The 17984-nt window shown below is 57.7% G+C and overlaps 2 protein-coding genes and 1 pseudogene across 2 annotated transcripts in view; 2 read left to right on the top strand and 1 right to left on the bottom strand.

Moving 5' to 3' along the window:
- DIP2A (disco interacting protein 2 homolog A) overlaps window positions 1-13284 on the top strand; it is a 73879-nt gene extending 60595 nt beyond the window's left edge. The window contains exon 39 of the mRNA XM_025040318.1: window positions 13171-13284. Coding sequence (XP_024896086.1) covers window positions 13171-13181 — 11 coding nt within the window. The 3' untranslated portion in view covers window positions 13182-13284. The remainder of the gene's footprint in view (window positions 1-13170) is intronic.
- Window positions 4221-10670, bottom strand: S100B (S100 calcium binding protein B). Its single transcript, XM_006922568.3, has 3 exons — window positions 10486-10670; window positions 8381-8519; window positions 4221-6421 (listed from the first exon to the last, which is right to left on the bottom strand). The coding sequence occupies exons 2-3, from the start codon at window positions 8516-8518 to the stop codon at window positions 6281-6283; spliced, it is 279 nt and encodes a 92-aa protein (XP_006922630.1). The 5' UTR covers window position 8519; window positions 10486-10670; the 3' UTR covers window positions 4221-6280.
- Window positions 12464-12581, top strand: LOC112471660 (annotated as a pseudogene).
- Window positions 13285-17984: the final 4700 nt, after the last annotated feature.

Consider the following 17984-nt stretch of genomic DNA (forward strand, 5'->3'; position numbering starts at 1 on the left):
ATATTACATTAAAATTTTTTATATCATGTTAATAAAAGTTATTGATTTTGTAATCCTGCATTTTTAAGTTACCCTGCGTAGGATGTATTTTCTTGTGCATTTCTTTTTTCTGAAGATAAAAAAGCACTGATGCTTCCCGCACAAATTCACAGAGCACATTAAAGTGTAAAGAAGGGTCTATCACCCTGTTTCTGGGTAACATGGTGGCATCAGGGTTTGGTGAAAACCATTTCAGGGATTTGTTTTTTTCTTTTAAAAATTTTTTGCAAAATTAGGATCGTATAATTTTATAATCAGCTTTTGTACCTAATAAATCGCAGACTTTCTAATCTTTTATGTATATTCTCCTACATGTTTTAATGACTGCATCGTACGCGTGCGCCAGGACGAGTGATGGCTTTTACTCGTCACTGCTGCTGCAAACCTCCTCGCGAACAGCCTGTGGTGACCACTGCGCCCCAGGCCCGGTGCCTCCAGGGAGAGTGCGAGGGTCGGGCAGCCCGGGCGAGGCCCCTTTTCAGCTCCGACAGCGCTGGCTCAAGATCAAAATAAGCCCTTGCAATTTGAGTCAAATTAAGTGTCGTGTCTAGTGAAGTTGAATATGTTTTCGTGTGTTTATGCTCATTTTTATTCTTTATTCGATGTGTTCTATTCAGATTTTGCAGTTCTTATTGTGTTCAAGGATTTTTTTTTAATTATTGATTTATAGGAGCCCTTTTATATTAGGAATCATAAGCTCCACATAGTCCATTTTTTCTCTCATGGATCATTTGTGTTAATTCAGGTTGTATTTTAAGTGTTCTGATTATTTTGTGCAAACTATGGCTACTTGTGCTTCATTTCAGACTGTGAGTATAGCTGGTTTGTTTTCAAAGTGATCTTGCTGAGACAGTGTGCATAACCTCAGCGGGGGGCCGCCAGCTCCGCCTCTGCGCCTTCCAGGCGGCTCTGAGGATGGAGAGGCCTGGCCTGTGCCTCGGCCTCGCTGATGGCTCGCGTTGCCAGGGAACCGTGTGTGCTGACGGCATGCGTTGCCAGGGAACCGTGCGTGCGTAACCCTGCAGAAGGATGGGGAGGAGGCTGCCTTCCTTCCCTGCTGGGCCCTTCCACGTGAGTCCCGGCTTTTGATGGGCAGACACGCTTCCTCTTTGAATTGGGTGCAGTGGCCGTGCTGCAACGCTGCGTGTGTGACATTCACCTTCAGAAATGCAGAGTTCTTCTCGGTAGTAACTACTTGCAAAACTTGAAAGACCCTCGTGTTAGAGAGGAGTGATCTTTATCAAATTATCCAGCAGGTGGCTGGGCCCCTCTCCCCTCCCTGGGGGCAATCTGAGGGCCTGAATCCTCACCCTGTGCAGCCCACTTCCGTCCTCATCCGGACCCCCCACACCTCCCGTCTCCCTCCCCTTCAGGGTTTAACGAGGGAGTCTTTACCGGAGTCCATGAGGGGTTTGCGGGGGACCTTGCGGAGTTTGCCACGGGCAGCGCCAAGTGAGAAACTGAGAGATTATTCCAAGTTTTAAGTGTCAGCTGAGCACAGGGTGGCGTATTCCCCAGATGCTCCAAGTGACTGAAAGAGCCAAATTCCATGGACGTTCACTGCAGATGCCACGTAAAGGCCAAGAGCCGGAAAAGGGCCGTGAGGGACCAGGTGAAGCGGGGCAGAGGGCGCACAGATCCCTTGTCGCCAGCCGTGCTCTGGTGAAGTGAGACAAGCGTTTACTTTGCACCGAAAAGTGCAGATAGACGGTCACTTTCTAGCGCGACAGCCTGAGAAGTGCCACGGACATGCCAGCCAGTGAAGCTGGTGAAAATTACCGTTTCGGAGACGGCAGTTTGCTGAGGGCCTGGCGCAGCTGGGGTGGCCGCTGTGCGTGGAGGTCGGTCGGAGAGGCAGGGTCTGGCGTTGGAGCCCAGACTGCCCCTTGCCTCCCCTTCTCCCCCCCAAGCCCTGGCCCTGCCCAGCCGGGCAGAAACCCCACTCAGGCTCTGTCCCCGCCCTTCCCCAACCCGCCTCTCGCCTTCCCCCAGGCTGCATCCTGAGCAGGCGCACCTGAGGCAGGAGCTCGTCTCTGACCCAGCCTCACTGGAGCCTCTGCCTGGGACGAAGCCCACCGAGAGTGCAGGGGGCCCCCGGTGCCCTGGCCCCGCTCATGACGTGGTGGCTGCATGCCAGGAGATGCAAGCTCAGAAGACCCACTGCTGCCCCCCACTCCACTGAGCACCCAGCGCCTAAAGAGGGGGTGTCAGAAGCCTGGGTCCAGAATCCGGGCCCAGAGATTTTGCTGCTGGGAGAAGCGAGAACCATCAGACAGCTCCTCGTCTCCTCCCAAAGGGACGCCTCTCTCTGCAGAAGAGCTCGGAGAGCTCCGTGCTCAGGGCACTCGGAGATGGACGCTGTGGCGAGGGGCAGCTGGGAAGAGGCGCGCGGATCCAGTGAAGACACAGGCTAAGTCGCAGGCCAGCTCGTCGGCAGGAGAACCGGGGGAGAAGCTGGGAAGGACCCTGTAGGGGTAGAAAGGGTCTCAAACCCTGACCTGGGAAGCTGCAGTCACGAGCGGCAGCACCACAGTGGTGGCCGGTGACACCACATGTGTGACCGTGGTCCCGCAAGGTCGTGATGGAGCTGGAAGGGTCCTGTTGCCTGGGGACTTCACAGCTGTCATGACGTCGCACAATGCACGGCCCCCGTGTTCGTGGCGACGCTGGTGTAAAGAACCCCGCCCTGCCACTCATGAAAGTGCGGCTCCTGCGGTTCCGAGTGGCGCGTGATCCCTGGCGGGGTGACGGCGCGGTCGCTGGTTTGCGTCGTTGCTGTGCTGTTGTTGTTTAGGGCCGCGTCCTCCGTATACAAAGTCTTCTGTACAGCGGCGGCCGCGTTCCCTCCCCCGCAGCCTCGCGCAGCCTGTGCTCACCGCGTCTCTTGATGGCATCGCCTCTCGTGCTTGATCTAGTCTCGTGCTGTCTGTTCGGTAACGTGCGGTGCAGGCTCGCAGCCAGGTGTGCAGTGGGCCAGCCCATCCAGGTGTGTGTAGGTGCACTGTACAAAGTTCACGTGATGAAATCACCTAGGGACACGTTGCTCGGAACAGCCTCGTCATGAAGAGGTATGTGCCTGTGTTCCACCAGCTAGTCCTGGATTTGCTCAAAGTCGGTGACAGGGCCGTTGACGCCCACAGAACAATGTCGAAAACAGCAGAGAAATCAGCTGGCAGCTGGTGAAGTTTAAGAGCCGGGAGTGGTTGGCAAGGAGGCTAGAGAGCCTGGCCAAAGCCACTGTCACTAAACAGCAACCACTAAAAAAACAGCTCAGAAAACATAATTCAAGAAATCTAAATGCTTTATTAGGAAATATTCACTTAATGCCCAAGAAAGTGGTAAAGGAAAAGTAAAACAGAGGGGAATCCAGCTCTGACCGCGCTGACGATAACTGGACAGGTTAAACCATTCGGAAGGCAGAGGTTATCCGCCTGCGTGTGCGCGTGTGCGTGTTGTGACCGGGGTGTGCGCGCATGGTCGCGGCTCGTGGCGGGAAAGCGCAGTGTGGCTCCTGGGCTCCGCGCAGAGACAGCAGCGTGTGGGGGTGGGGGCCAGGGCAGGGAGCCTGGGTCCCTGCAGGCCCCAGACCCTGCGGCACTTGCCAGGGCAGGGCCGCCAGATGGGGCCCTCTGCTTACGGTCTCTGTCCAGAGAGCCTCCAGGCTGCCGTTGGGGACGTTCTCTGGGCGACTGTGGCCCCGTCTCCTGGATGGACCTGGTAAACTGATGGGACACAGGGAGCTCTGTGCGGCTGGACTGGGTCGTGAGAAAAGCAACCTGAGACGGCAGGTCATTTAAAATGCAGAGATCTTGCTGAGACCTGATGGTCCCTGAGGATGCCTGAGAGGAGCTGTCCCTGCCCTGTGCCTTGCCCCAGCCATAGCCGCCCACCCAGCCCGAGTGTGGGGCCACCACCACCATGCCTGGGGCCCCACAGTGCCTCTCGGTGGGGGCAGGTCCCTCTTAACTGAGGACAGGAAGAGGATGGGCTCTTTACAAGCCAGAGCTCACGTCGCTGCTGCGAGGGAGCCCAGGGTGACCGGCGGGAGCAGCGTCCATCCCCGGGGTGGCTGTGAGGAGTGGCGGGGAGCGGTGTCCCTCCCCGGGGGGAGGGGGGTGCTGCGAGGACCGGCGGGGAACAGCGTCCCTCTCCGAGGATGGGGGGTGGCTGTGAGGACTGGGGGGAGCAGTGCCCCGCCACCCCGGGTGAAGGTGCATCCCTGGGCGTAGGGACAGAAGGCAGGCACCCCAAAGGGCTGGGACACCTGCCCTTCCCTGTGGTTTAGAAGCAGGCTGGACATCGGAGGGCTGAGTACCCTTGGGATTCTTGGATCCGTGGGGGCAAGGGAGGCCCTGGCGCCACCTGGCTGTAGCCCTTGGCTGCCCTCTGGTGAAGGGAGACCTCTCTCACCACAGCCCAGAGCCCACCCACACCCACCTCCCTGTTACCGGGACCCCCTGCGCAGGGCTGTGCGGCCCTTGGCTGGAGCAGGAGCCGCACAGACGTGGCCCACCCCCTGGGCCTGCCCAGCCTGCTGCTCCTCCTGTGTCCCCACCGCAGCCCAGGGCCTGGCCCCCGTGAAAGCGCCGGACACCAGATGGCAGGACAGCGGCGCGTGGCCACTGGGCATGGCCGGCGGTTCCCAGGCTGACCCGCCTGAAGCCTCGGATGGGGCCCCGGGGGCCTGCACAGAGCCCAGGCTGGCCCCGCCTCTCCAGGGACACCCCACCCCCACCGCCCCTCCCACTGGAAACCCCTGGGGCACCCCTCTCCCCAGGCCTGGGGACTAGCCGGTTCCTGAGCCCCTCGCCTCAGCCCTCCCAGCTCCTGGGGGCCCCGCCCCTCTGCTGGCCGAGTCCGTTCGCCCCGCTGGCAGCGTCTCCCCGGGGACCAGCTCGGGGCACCCTGCCTGCGGGATTCGCGTTTCCCCTGGGCCGTTGGTGCTGCTGCATCTGTCCCGTGGGGCCATCTGGAGGGCCGCCGTGCTGGGGTCTCCTAGGGTGGGAGCTTGCCCAGACCAGCCACGTAGGCAGTGCCCCCAAGGGCTCCCGAAACGGCAGCCACCACCCAGCACCCTTCTCTACTGGGTCTGCGGCCAGCACCAAGGGACCAGCAGGTGCCACCGACCGTGTGGCAGCAGAGGCAGCCCCCAGACCCCGGCGGGCACTCGCTCTCACTCCACATTCAATGGCTACGAGATGTCGCAGTGCTTTTATTTAATGCAAGCAGAAGCCACCAATTGATTTATGAATTTCCAAAGGATCTGTGTCCTTGAATAAAACAGGAAAGGGGGGGATGAGATTGACTCGGATTTTTCTAGAAGTGGTTTTTAATATTTGTAACTTGATTAGGTGAAATGATTTACTTGAATTCGTGGACACGGAAGCGTAACTTTGCCCACAGTGAGGAGAGACCCGCCTCGGCGCAGACAAGCCGGTCGCTCAGCGGTGACCGGCAAGGAGGCCGAGGAGAAAGAGCCTTGCAGTACAAGGGTCTCCCAGAGGCGGGGGCCAAGCCGGCCCCCTGGCCCTGAGCCCAGGCACCCCTGCCAGCAGGCGTCCCGCAGACCCCGCAAGCACGAGCCCTCAGGACGGAGCCGCTGAATGTGGGCTGACTCTCCGTCCTGACGAGAGCTGAAATGTCAGCGCGTGTTGCTTTCTGAGACACATTTTCCCCTTTAGAACTGCTGGCGTTAAACATTTACTCAGTAATCGCAGCCTCCCCTCGGAAAAGGGACCTACAGGTGGCCGTGCTCTGTGGGCCGGCCGACGGCTCGGCCGGACACCGGCAGCGTCAGGTGTCCTGTGCGCCGGTGATGGGCGCCTTTTCAGAGGGAGGCGGGCAGAGCTGCGCAGTTTTAGATGTGGCGGTGACTAAACCGCGGCTGCCGGAGTCCTGGTCAGCAGTCAGGGGTGCTGTTGGGGGTTAGAGTTCTACGTAGCCGCGGCAGCCGGGGTGGCACAGGCTTTGTGGCTGACAGTTGACTTTCCTAAGTGACAATTATTGATTTCCCGGGACTGGGCGGTCGCACAAATGCCTAGCACAGCAGAAGTGAGGATGGGGCCCCTAAAAGCAGCCCTTGGAAAGAGGGTTCCAGTGTGCCCTTCACAAAGCAGTAAGCTCCCTAGTTAGCTACGGCACAGCGGGAAGTGCAGCGCCTACTGGCCTGCAAGCCCCCGCTCTGCGCTTCCTGTGTGACCTTCATCTCTGCGACAGGGCCAGCTTGGCCGTTCTCCCTGGTTCACTCCTGCTCAAAGAACTCATGGCAGGCAGTGGTGACCATGGCAACGAAGGCCATGAATTCCCGGAAGTCACATTCGCCGTCCCCATCAAGGTCCAGAGCTTCCATGACTTTGTCCACAGCCTCCTGCTCCCTGATTTCCTACGAGAGATGAGAGAAGGTGCTCGGCCTGTTTTTAAGCGGAATTTAGGGCCATAGAAACATGACTAACAGTTGGCTGATCTTAAAAATCAGTATCAGAAACAATGTAAGATATAAAATGCAAAATGCCTGAAGTGCTTCTCCTGTGACCAGGGGGCTGCTGGTTGGGGCTGTGCCTTCTCTACCTCACTCTAGGCCCAGTGGGACCCACCTGGGCTACGTGTGAAGACTGAACGGAACAACCAAGATCTGAGAACCTGCACTTAACATCAAACAAAACCACGGGAAAAGAAGAGAAGCGAACAGAGCAGCCGGACGGAGGGTCTGCAAATGTCCGGGAAGGAAAGACTGCGCCTCTGGCCCCTACGTTTTCTCCGTCCCTGTGTGCGGAATCCTGCAGTAGGGGCTTCCGTGGACCGTCGTGTCTGAGGGTGTTTTGTCTGGAGCAGCTCGGAAACGTGCCCTGATGTGTGAACGTGGTGAGTTGCTTTGTGGGTGTCACGGACCGCCTCTGATGTTCCTCCTCGCAGCACGGAGCCGAGTGAATAGAGTTAGAACCAAGCACGAACTCGGGGCCAGCTACAGAGAGGCGGGAAGGACGCGGCCTCGGGCGCGCGCAGGCAGGGCCCACGCGCGTCGGCGGAGACGCGTGCGATGTGTCCCTACACCATGGATTTGCTTCCCAACTGAAATTGCCTTGGTAAAACCAGGCCAGCACACGTTCACGAGACCTCGCTACACTCCCCACGAATTGCTTACCTTTTACAAACTGTGGTTCCCACGTGCCAAGCTGTTTTCAAATCACTAATAATAGCAGTTACTGGTTATCACGCTCTCACTCTACGGTAAGCACCTGACAGACACTGTCTCATCTCATCCTACGACCGAGAAGACCCTGGGACGTTTTGCTTGTTGAGTTAGGGGATTGTTGGGCCTAGACAACTGAACACACCGTGGGAGGGACAGCTGACTGCCCAGAGTCAGACTAGGGCCGCCCCCGCCCCGCCTCAGGCCTGCAGGCCACTTCCTCTGCCCTGGCCCTGCCGTCACAGAGACGGGGTGTTTGGGTGGGTGTGGAACGGGTGAACCCCGCCAGTCTGCTGCCTGAACCTGGGCTCGTCCTGCGCTTAGCGGCTCGGCCGGCTGGGACGGAGGCCGCCGGTCACTGTCCCGGGGCCTGTCTCTGGTGTCTTCCCTGGGACTGGCCTGCCAGACAGGAGTGCCCTGGCTCACTGGCTGGCCATTTCCCCCGAGTAGTTGGTCACTTCAGCGTCCTGGGTTCTGGGCACTAAGGTGATGGCAGTTCAGTGCCTCCAGGCACAGAGCGGTGAGCCATGAGGCGAGGGCAGCTGATTCGGGCCAGAGCTATGGGCAGGGGAGTGAGTCCTCGGCAAGGCGTCTGGACGTCGCACCACAGGCCAGAGAGGGACCTGCCTGGGGAAGGGGCCCATGAGGATGGTCTGAAACTGAAGGCCCCTCCTCTCCCGTTACCTTAGCCCCTGAGGCCTGCAGCTGGCGCAGGGCGCTGTCTCGTCAGGTAGGCCCTGCAGCCTGTGCCAAGCCGGGCGCCTCCGACACGGAGGCTACGTCCTCGGGCCTGGGTGTCCCAGGCTGGGACGTCGGGGGTGCTCAGTAAACGTGTGCCGAGTGGCGTCTTCGATCACCGTCGTGGATGCTAAACATCTAGCTAAAGCCATAACAGCCCTTTTCCTCCAAGCAGAAGCTCGTCTCTAGCATCTTTCCAGCGTGCTCGCCGTGGCCACGCTAAGTCGCCAGCGCGTGCCCGTCCGTGCCGCCGTCGCTATGGCGGGGCACCTCAGGTTTCTCCAGAGGTCCTGCCGTCGCGGTCCTGCCTTTGCCTGGGAGCAGGACCACCCTCGGGGCTGCTCCGAAGAGACGTGCACGCGGTTTTGTGAGGGGAGAGAGGGCACCACTGGCGGCTTCGAAGGCAAGACTCACCTCGAGGAAGTGGGGGAGCTCGTTGCTGAGCAGCTCCTTGAGCTCGGACTTCTTCAGCTTGTGCTTGTCGCCCTCCCTCCCGGAGTACTGATGGAAAACGCCGATGAGGGCCACCACGGCCTTCTCCAGCTCGGACATCCTGGGGCCCAGAGGAAACACCTGCTCACGCTTCCTGCCTCGTCTTACATGGCAGGGCACATGCTGTCTCGGGCCCCGGCTGGACAAGGCCCATTGCCCCTCTGAGGCTCAGGGCAGGGCACTCTGGGGACCCCCACGGTTGTCACACTTCACCCCGTGACTCTTAGACCCCGCTCCGCTCATCCCTGCTGGCCGCGTCTATAACGTTCCCAGGGCTCTGGCTGCCGGTTGGGTTTGGCTGATGAGAAATGAGCAAAAACAGGCAGAGCAGTGAGGGGCTCTGGGGTGGACTCCCACCTGCTCCCCGGGGGCTGCCCTCTGCCCCGCAGCGTGGTCACTCCAAGACGAGTGACCGTGCAGAGCCGGAGGAGGGCACAGACACCGAATGTGTTCCGACACCCTCTCAGCAACACCTGGACCACGGGAGGAGACCCTGTGCGTGCGGCAGCACACCTGTGTTACCGAGCAGCCCAGGACAGTGCAGGTCCCCCCATGGGGGTTTCAAGGGTCATGAAATGTGGGAATTGCTGGAAAAAAAGAGTTACTGGAAAAATAAAGATGGGAGGATTGCCACAATTTTTTAAAAAAGATCAGTGAACAGTGCCTCGATCTGCTGGAAACAGACGCGTGGTCAGACCCTGCGGCTGAGCTGGGCCGGCAGGGGCAGCCCGGGCCCCGTCCGCACTGCCCCCGGTGGCCGCGGTGCTGCCTGCTCACTGCCCTTTCTCTGCAGTCGTCAGAGAAGCGTCCTGCTCCCCGCCCGCCTCGGCCTGCAGACTGCAGAGGGCTCTGCTCAGCCGCGGGCAGGCACATCTTAGAGGGTCAGGGTCGCCTCTCAGCCTCCTCACAAATCCCAGGCTCAGCCAGAGGCATTCGCCGACTTTCCCTTGAGTTCTAATTATTAAAGAATCTTAGCACTGTCTTGGTTAAAAACAAATGCAAGAATTACATCTAATTGTTAAACATCATTCTCGTGTTGAATATGTCACATCTTAAAAATAAATTGGAATAAAATATTTAAGATTATTTCTGATTTCCCAAAGGAAAGAGAATTGTGGTTTTTTGTCTTGCCCTATTGATAATCAATCTGCTTTGTTTTGCTTTTAAGTCCCTAAAAACCGGATCTAGTACACATAGATGGAACAATTCAGCTGGATTAAAATTTTTATCATTTTGTACTTTCTTATCCTTTGCACTCGAGTTTTCAATTACTGATTTTTTTTTAATGAAGCCAACCAAACAAAAAACTTTTACATCATCCCAATGCTTCCCAAATTCCTTGATGATCTGGGGATGGAGAGGTAAAATTATTTCTTGCGAAGTATGACTAGTGGGATTTTTTAAAAGGAAAAGTATAAAACATTCCATATGTTTTCTTCATAACTGCACAAATTAAAATCTTTTCCTGCTAAGCCTTCCTTTTGACAAAGAAACAACCAGTGATTTACGGTTTAGCTTTTAAGAGAAACGGAAACCCCCACGCGCCCTCCGAGCTCCGTCCTGGCCTCAGTCAGCCTCTTGCCCCTTCGTTCATCTTTCCATGTTGAAAACGAGAACTTTGGGGCTTTGACTCTGTGGAGGGCCCCACCAGGGGAGGCGCCCGAACCCCGACCTCGCTCGCCCTTTGACCTGCTATGTAGTTTACTTGCAGACCTCTGGGGGATCGCGTAGCTTCTGAGTAGTGTCCCAGGGACCTTGGGGTCGCCTGCCCAGGCCTAGGGCGGCAGGGAGCCAGCAGAGAAGGCATTTATCTGTGAGACCGAGGGTGTCAGCAGCCACCTGTGAGCCCCACGGAGGCTTCTGCGACTCTCAACCGACTCGGGCCTGAGCAGGTGAGCAGAGCAAGCGGCCTCGTGCCCACCCCGCAGGTCTGAGGCACACCACTGAAATGCTGCAGCTACCGCCCCGTCCCTACCCCACCCTCTCGGTCTCATCCCCCAGGAGAGAAGAGCAGGCTCCTCACTCACGTCAGACTTCGGTTGCTCCTCTGGTCACCTCCTGGCTGCAGTGTCCCTGGCAGCCGCGGTGGCAGGGGCGCTTTTTATCCCTCCTCTGGCCGGCCCATGCAGGCCCAGGTGGCCAATGGGGGCCGAGAGTGCGTGGGGGCGGCCCGGCCAGGCCCCCTGGGACTGCACTTGGGCCAAGGAAGACAAGAGCCTGCAGGGCAGGAAGTGGGGAGTCAGCTTTTTGTGCCGTTCCTAATTTATGCGTGATGTTGATGATCTGAAAGCCAGCTTTAACCGGTTCAGACAAAGCCACCCTTCAGCCTGGACGAGCCCAATGCAGGCTGGTTTCCAGGGCAAGGGCCCCAAGCCCGCTGTCTCCAGCCCCTGCCGGCCACCCGCAGGAGGCCCGGGACATCAGCGCCCTGAGCCAAGCAGGGCTGCCTGGAGAAGCCACCGAGGCCAGTGTCTGCAGAGACTGACCTGTGCGACAAAATTGATACCTGATGCTTTTAGGGAAGATCCTTGTGTAATGTGATTGAGACGTGCACCCCAAGGCCTCCTTCACCCAGGGCGAAGGTCACAGACTGTCAGAGCCCGACGGCCCCCTGGACATGTCCTTTGCAAAGTGATCTGCAGAGGTGAGGTGCTGTGCCCTCCTTGAGACAGGCCCACAGGCGGCCAGGGGGCCGCCTGTACCCGTCCCCAGTGGCGCCCCGCCCAGCCGCTCTAGGCAGAAGCCGGGGGTGAGCACTCCCCAGGACACTGACCTGGAAAGCGCTGGCTCCAGGGCCCTCCTGCTGGCTCGGGCTCGAGGTGGCCATGCAGCACCACAAAGATGTCTGTGGACACTGTCGTTTGTTGTCATCGGTGTTACTGGGAAATTCTTGGTGGCTCAACACCCAGAAGTGTCCCTGGAAACAGAGCGGGGCTGGGAGCTCGGGCCTGGCCCCCAGGTCTGCGCCTTACAACCAGCTGCCTGGTGGGGGGCCCCCCAGGGTCTGCAGTGTGTGTGGGCTCTGCCCTGAAGGGCACAGACACAGCGTTTGGGCCCCACTCAAGGTGACCTTGAAAAGCAGTGGCAACGGGTAGTCCTCTCAGGCAGAGCTTTGAGCAGTTTGCTGGGTTGCCCTATGCGTCTGCAGTGACGAGTGGCTGGAGTAAGGATGTGCATCCATTCACGCAAGGGTGCTCACGATTTGGTTGGCCAGCAGCTCGGCAGGAATAAGACCGGAGGACCAGTGACAAGGAAGGCTGTGGAGGAGACGGGGGACAGAGCCGGGACCGAGCGGTCTGGGCACCTGTGATCGAGCGAATGTCCCCGTGGGCACGCCCTGCAGAAGAGGCTCTGAGCAGTCGGGGACGTGGTCGCCCCGTGAGTGTCAGCCAGCTCCGCCTGTCACCACTCCAGGGCTCACTCACTGTGTCCGTGAGCAAAGTGGCCGTGTGGCAGACATGGAAACGTGCATGTGCTCATCGTCATGGTCCTCTCACCAAAGCTGACCGGCTCTGGCAGCTGCCAGAGCCGCTGACAGCCAAGACCCGTGCTGAGTCCGTGGGGACCAGCAGATGCCTGGTGGCCAGCTGACTACGGAGGGCCTCTTCTGTCCCAGGAGGGGCAGAGGCCTGTCCTCCCTGGTCGTGGAGTGGACTGCCCCGTCCGCACCGCGCCCACCCGACGGCCCGGCCCCACGAAAGCTGTGTCCACTGCAGTGGCGTCTGGGCAGCTTTGTACACGACCAGGGAGCGGAGGAAGTGTGACGAGGGGCTTGTGCCCATGAGAAAACTGGTTTCGCCACACACCGATGACCTGGAGGTAGCCGGCCCCGTCGCCGGGTGCACAAGCTTCCTGAATAGTCAGTCGTGGCGTCCGGGGGGGGCAGTCAGCACTGAAGAGAGGGGTTCGGTATCACAGGCCACTCTGAACCAGGGGCCGCTCCACGGTGCTGTGTCCTCCAGAGCCAGGCACATGGGTGCGGGAATCGAGAATTGGAAGTACGCGGTCTATGGCCTGCCACCCGGAACGTGCCCGATCCTGGCCAACCTTGGAAGCTAAGCAGGGTCGGGCCTGAATAGTACTTGGATGGGAGACCGCCTGAGAATACCGGGTGCTGTGGGCGCTTAAAAAAGAGAGAGAGAAAAGAATTGGAAGTACGCGTGCTCCTCCCCCCACGACACTTAGTAACCTTCTCGCAGGATGCTGGTTTCCAGTCCCAGCAACTTTGGGACAGTCTAGAGATCTTGGTATACAGAGGGGCACGCCTCCCCGCAGCCAACGCCGAGCCAGCCACTAGGCCACTTAGGGCTCCTCCTGCCTCTGAACCAACAGGCAAAAAGGGGCGACGTGCTGGCTAGAGTGGTGGATCCAGCTGGCACGGGGCGGGCGTCCACGGCACCTGGGGCCCTGGGCCCTCTTAGTCTTTCCGTGGGCACCAAAGGCCGACAGAAAACTGCAGCCACCAAAAAGTCACAGCTCGCCAGGACCGCGGGGTCAGGTCCTTCGGCCGTGAAGGTCTGGTCACTGCCCACTGCGGAGCCAGCAGCTTCTGGCTGAGGGCCAGGAGGCGAGGCGAGGCATGGGCTCTGGCGGAAGGACGTCAGCCAGGCCTCACTCACCACCTGTCCGCCAGCGAGGACCCGGCGGCTTTGCGCACTTCTGCTTCTTATACGCGTTTATTCACTGACCGTTTTCTTCTGTCTCCTCCCCAGGTGTTACCTGATAAGCAACGTGTTGGAGGGGGGCCTTTCAGTGTGGTGTCCAGGTGACTGGATTTTCAGTGGAAACAGCTGAATCCAAGAGTAAACATCGCGGTGGGCACGGGACTGTTGCGTCTGTGCATCTTCCCGCTGGGCGAGGAACGTCTTCACTCGTCACAAAGGCGGCTGTGTCATTGCAGAAAGGTGCAATGACTTCGCTGTGGCGCAGGATTCAGATGCATGCGGCGAGCTGCGCTTGTCGCGGGTCCCGAAGTCTGGACCCCGCACCGGGCCTGCCACTGTCTGCCTGGCGCTGGCGCTGGCGCCGCGCGGTGGGCCGGGCAGATGCGTGGGCTCGGGCCGGGGGCGGCCCTGCGGGACAGGGCTCCCCATCTCGCTCTGCATCTCCCGCTGCCAGTGTCTGGCGCCGCTTGGCTCCAGCTATGTGTCCGGAGAGGGCGGCCCTCGGCCACCCTGCGGCCTGGCCTGGGCCGCACGGCCTCTGCGGCCCAACTGGTGACGCGGGCACGGCTCACTCTGCGCCTGCGTCCACGTCGGCCGCCTCAGCCTGCCGGTGCCGGGGAGCTGCGAGATGGCCGGTCAGTGGGCCGTGTCTCCCTGGTGCAGGCTGAAGGCGGGAGGTGCCTGGGTCGGAGGTCACTCACAGGACAACCAGTGGCCAGACGGTGCAGTTCGCAGCGTTCACGGCGTTCCTGGCCTCCGCCTGGCGCAGGGCGTGGGCTTGGATGTGGGCACTCGTCGGGGCGGTCGGCTGGGGACCGTGGCGCTGAGCCTGCCCCTCGTCCTCCCGCCTCAGGGTTCCTCCCGGCGACAGCCCCGCACCACGGCCTGCGGTCTGGGCATGGCCGGCACTAACGCGCAGGACCCTCAGGCGCACCATGCGCTCCTGCCCCAGCAGGCGTCCCTGCTGCTGATGCCTGGGGACCAGCTCTGGCCGAGCAGCAGCGACCTCCCGCTCCGTGCAGACCCGGCCTTGGGGAGGTCTGTTCTTGGTCATCGTCACTCAGGCCCAGGGGGCCCTTAGGGTTCTCTGTGCAGGGACTGTCATGCCCCTGTTAAACGTGCCCTGTTTACATTACTTTGTGGCTTCTGTCCTTTGATCGGACCCACTGGTACACTGGGCAACACAAAGAACAAAACAGTTTATTGATTTTTTATTAATCTTTCATTAGTCTAAAATGTTTTCGAAATGTTTAGAAAGAGTAAACTTAGCAGAGGGACAAAGTGGAGGGAAACAACAGCTCGACTGCCTGGCATCTATGGCTCCTTCCGAGCATATAAACCCCCGAACTGGCGCCCGGAGCACTTCTGACATCCGGTGCCTGGGTCCCCGACATCGTCGATTCCCTGGCACCAGCACGTGTCCCGCAGTTCGGCTCGGTTCCGACTCCAGCTGTGGGGCTGGTGCTGGCCCCCCAGTTAGGGCTCAGTCTCACAGCACTGCCCCCTTCAGACGTCACTTGCAAGTCCCGGGCCACACGTACTCTGACTGCCTAAAAATGGGGGTCCCCCTGACCCCTCCTCGGGTTCTATGAATTTGCCGGAGCGGCTCACAGAGCTCTGAGAAACACGTCATTTAGTTTGCGTAAAGTTTGGGACGGGAGGAAGGAAGACGTGGGCGGGTGGGGTCTGGGGGTCTCGCAGCCCCCGTGCTCTCGGGGTGCACTGCTGCCCCAGCACCGCCACTGCTCACCAACTCGGATGCTCTCCGAACCTTGTTTTGGGGGTTTTATGGAGGTCCCACCCTGTAGGCACGATGGATTGTCACTGACCATTGATGACTGGCTCAGCCCCAAGGTCAGGGTGGGGAAGCAAGGTCCAGCTCTCTCCTCTGTGGTGGTTCCCCTGGTGACCAGCCCCCACCCTGAGGCCCACGGTCTGCTCATTAGCATCATGTTAGGTGTGGCTGGAAGGTCCCACTGGGAATAACAAGCTGTGCCTCCCACACCGTCACCCCAGGATTACAGGGTTTTAGAAGCTCTGCCAGGGACCAGGACACGGCCCAGCTCTGTGCGTGTTAGACCACATCGCATGATGTAACAGGCGCTCGTAAGCGTAAAGGGTCTACGTAGGGGAGGGGTGTGCACTGTTGCCCAGGTGAGAACAAAGCTTCAGGAGGCAGAGAGCCGACTGGAGCTGTTTGCTGCAGAGCCATCACTGCCCGCCATGTGGAGCCCAGGAAGAAAGGTATGAGGGACACTGGCCAGGAGCCATCTGCCTGATGAGTGGCTGTGGCACCTTGAGAAATGGTCAGCTTCTCCATCTGGGGTGCCAGGAGGGGTGATGGAGGCTCAGCCCCTCTGCGTCTAGGCTGCCATTTCTCTCGATGGAAAGTCAGCCATGGGACCCACCAGGAGGGTCTGCCGGCAGAGGAGTGGGCTGCCAGAATTGGGGGGGGCAGCAGCATCATGGGGGGCCGGGTCCACTTCCCAGACTGGACTGCCGTCTGCACCTAGGTCAGCGGGCACATAGCTTCCACCACGACGTCTCCTGTCACTCAGAGGCCCTCCTTTCAGCCCACCCCTCGTCCGCTCACCAGCCCTCAGTGCCACTTAGTGCACTGACCAGACCCAGGCCCGGTGCGTCCGCGCAGGGGCCAGAGAGTCCTCGGGCTTGAGTTTCCAGGAGGTGAGGCCTTGGGCAGCGACGTTCTCTCACACAAAGGACAGTGCCATCCGCCACCAAGCTGCTCACGAGGTTGATTACAGTGCCCCATGTCCATGGGGAGAAAAGGGTGCCTGTGTTCCAAAGGGACGTGGGAGAAGGGACAGAGGCCGCTGTTGTGGTGAACGCGTGTCGCAGCAGTGGGGATCGTCCCTGCTGTGACGGAGGCTGCAGCCACCGCAGGCCCTGGGGAGCCAGGCGGGGTTCAGGTCCTGCGCTGTGGGGAGACCTTCAGCAAATGACTGCACAATTCTCAGCCTCAGGAAAAGAGGAAAAGCAGCACCCCTCAGAGGGTTGCTGGGGCAGTAAGTGAAGTTGTGCACGCACGCACACGCACACGCACGCACACGCCTGCACCAGCGCATACAATGTGCAGTGCCTAATGCGCTCACTCAGTGGTCGCTGTTATTATCATAAAAGTTACTATTCCTATGTATCAAAGTACCTGGCTCTGTCAGGTGAACTCCTGGCAGACAGAGCAAAGGACGAAGGACACAGATTTCATTTTGAGCCAGTCCACGACGTTCCAAAAGCACAAGACAAACTCGTTGGCCAATCTAGAAGACATAATTTGGCAAATTGTGATAGACTATCTATTTCACAAGTATCGCATTTCATTATTTTTATACTACATCAGATTCCATGAATCCTTTAGTTCTCTCCCCAGTCATTCCAAAACCTGTGCTTCCATCCAGGAGGGCAGCCCAGCGGGAGCAGAGCTGCTGGGGTCCATGGCAACGTCAGCACCCGCTCAAAACAGCAGGGCTTTTGTTTTTGTTTTTCAACTTTTTTTTTTTTTTTTTTTTACTTTTGAGAAAGAACTGGCGATGAGCACAGTGAGCGCACTTTCCTCCACGGCTCTGTGTGTGTGAGGTTTCTGCCCAGGGAGCTGCATCCCAGTGAGAAGCCAGGGCGTGCTGGACCCATGCCAGGGAAAGGCAACAAAGGAAAACCGTGTTTCTCCTCTCAGGAACTCTGCAAACAGTTATTTGAATATATTTTTAATAACTTTTAAGGACTCCCAGAAATTTGTCATAAAATCATCTCAGGTTTAATGTTTAAAAAACATTACTAGATTAGCCTCTTTGGTTTTTTACTAGACAGGAACTTTTTCTATATACTCTGTAATCATCACATATTTTTGTCACTTTGTCCATTGTGGGCCCAGAACAGCACACAGTATTCAACGACATTAAGCCAAATGAACAACAAAAACCTGATCAAGTGGTTGTTAGAATGTTTAACTAATGAGGAATCATATACCTTGATTTAAAAATGCCTCTGTGAGACTGAACCATCTCCAATGAGAATGATCCAAAAGGCGGGAATAAGTTAATCTATTTTAGATTTAAATAAAGAATATACCAAACAAAATAGAGAATATGAAAAGTAAGAAAGTGTAAACCAGGGTTTAAGTGAAGTTATTTTGTTCCAAAGGTGAATTTGTTTACATGGGGGCTGTATCAGGGTGTCACCCAAACTGTCGTGCTTATTGATACAAACACATAGCAGAACGACTATAAAGTAATAAACATTTAAGCTTTAATATCAAGAGTGTTCGGTCTGGGCAAGGCTACTGTTTGCTGATCCAAACAACTCCCTGAAGACCGTGGGGCATCAGCTCCTGCTGGGGGCAGGCTACTCTCTGCAGCGGCATTGAACACCCTGCAGTGGCATTGAACACCCTGCTTTTTGTTACTTAATTGACCATCTCGCCTGCCAACACTGGCGCCTGTGTTCCACTGGCATCAAGCTCCAGCCACAGGGATTTTCAAGTCTCCCTGGCAGCTGGACATCAACTCTCCATTGCCTAAGCCGACTCCCAAGAACCACCTGGTAGAAAGGCACACCTCAGCTAAACTTGGACTTAATTTCTTTCATCTCCCCTTTGCCTGGAACAATAGCATAATTCACCTATCATTGGTTTGAAGTATGTTTCTTTATTGGCTTATTAAGAGATATTATCCTACATGCTATCGGCTTGTGAGATATAAGTTATAGTTCCTGCAGTGAACCTATATTAAATTATTTAACGATCTCAGTCTCAGCATAATTTTGCCATGAACAAAACACCTATAAAAGGTTGGATAGAAGTGGTGAAAGTGGATATATTTGCCTTGTTTCTGATAAAAACTTTTACA

The sequence above is a fragment of the Pteropus alecto genome, unplaced genomic scaffold, assembly GCF_000325575.1.
Source record: "Pteropus alecto unplaced genomic scaffold, ASM32557v1 scaffold339, whole genome shotgun sequence".
Classification (NCBI taxonomy): Eukaryota; Metazoa; Chordata; class Mammalia; order Chiroptera; family Pteropodidae; genus Pteropus; species Pteropus alecto.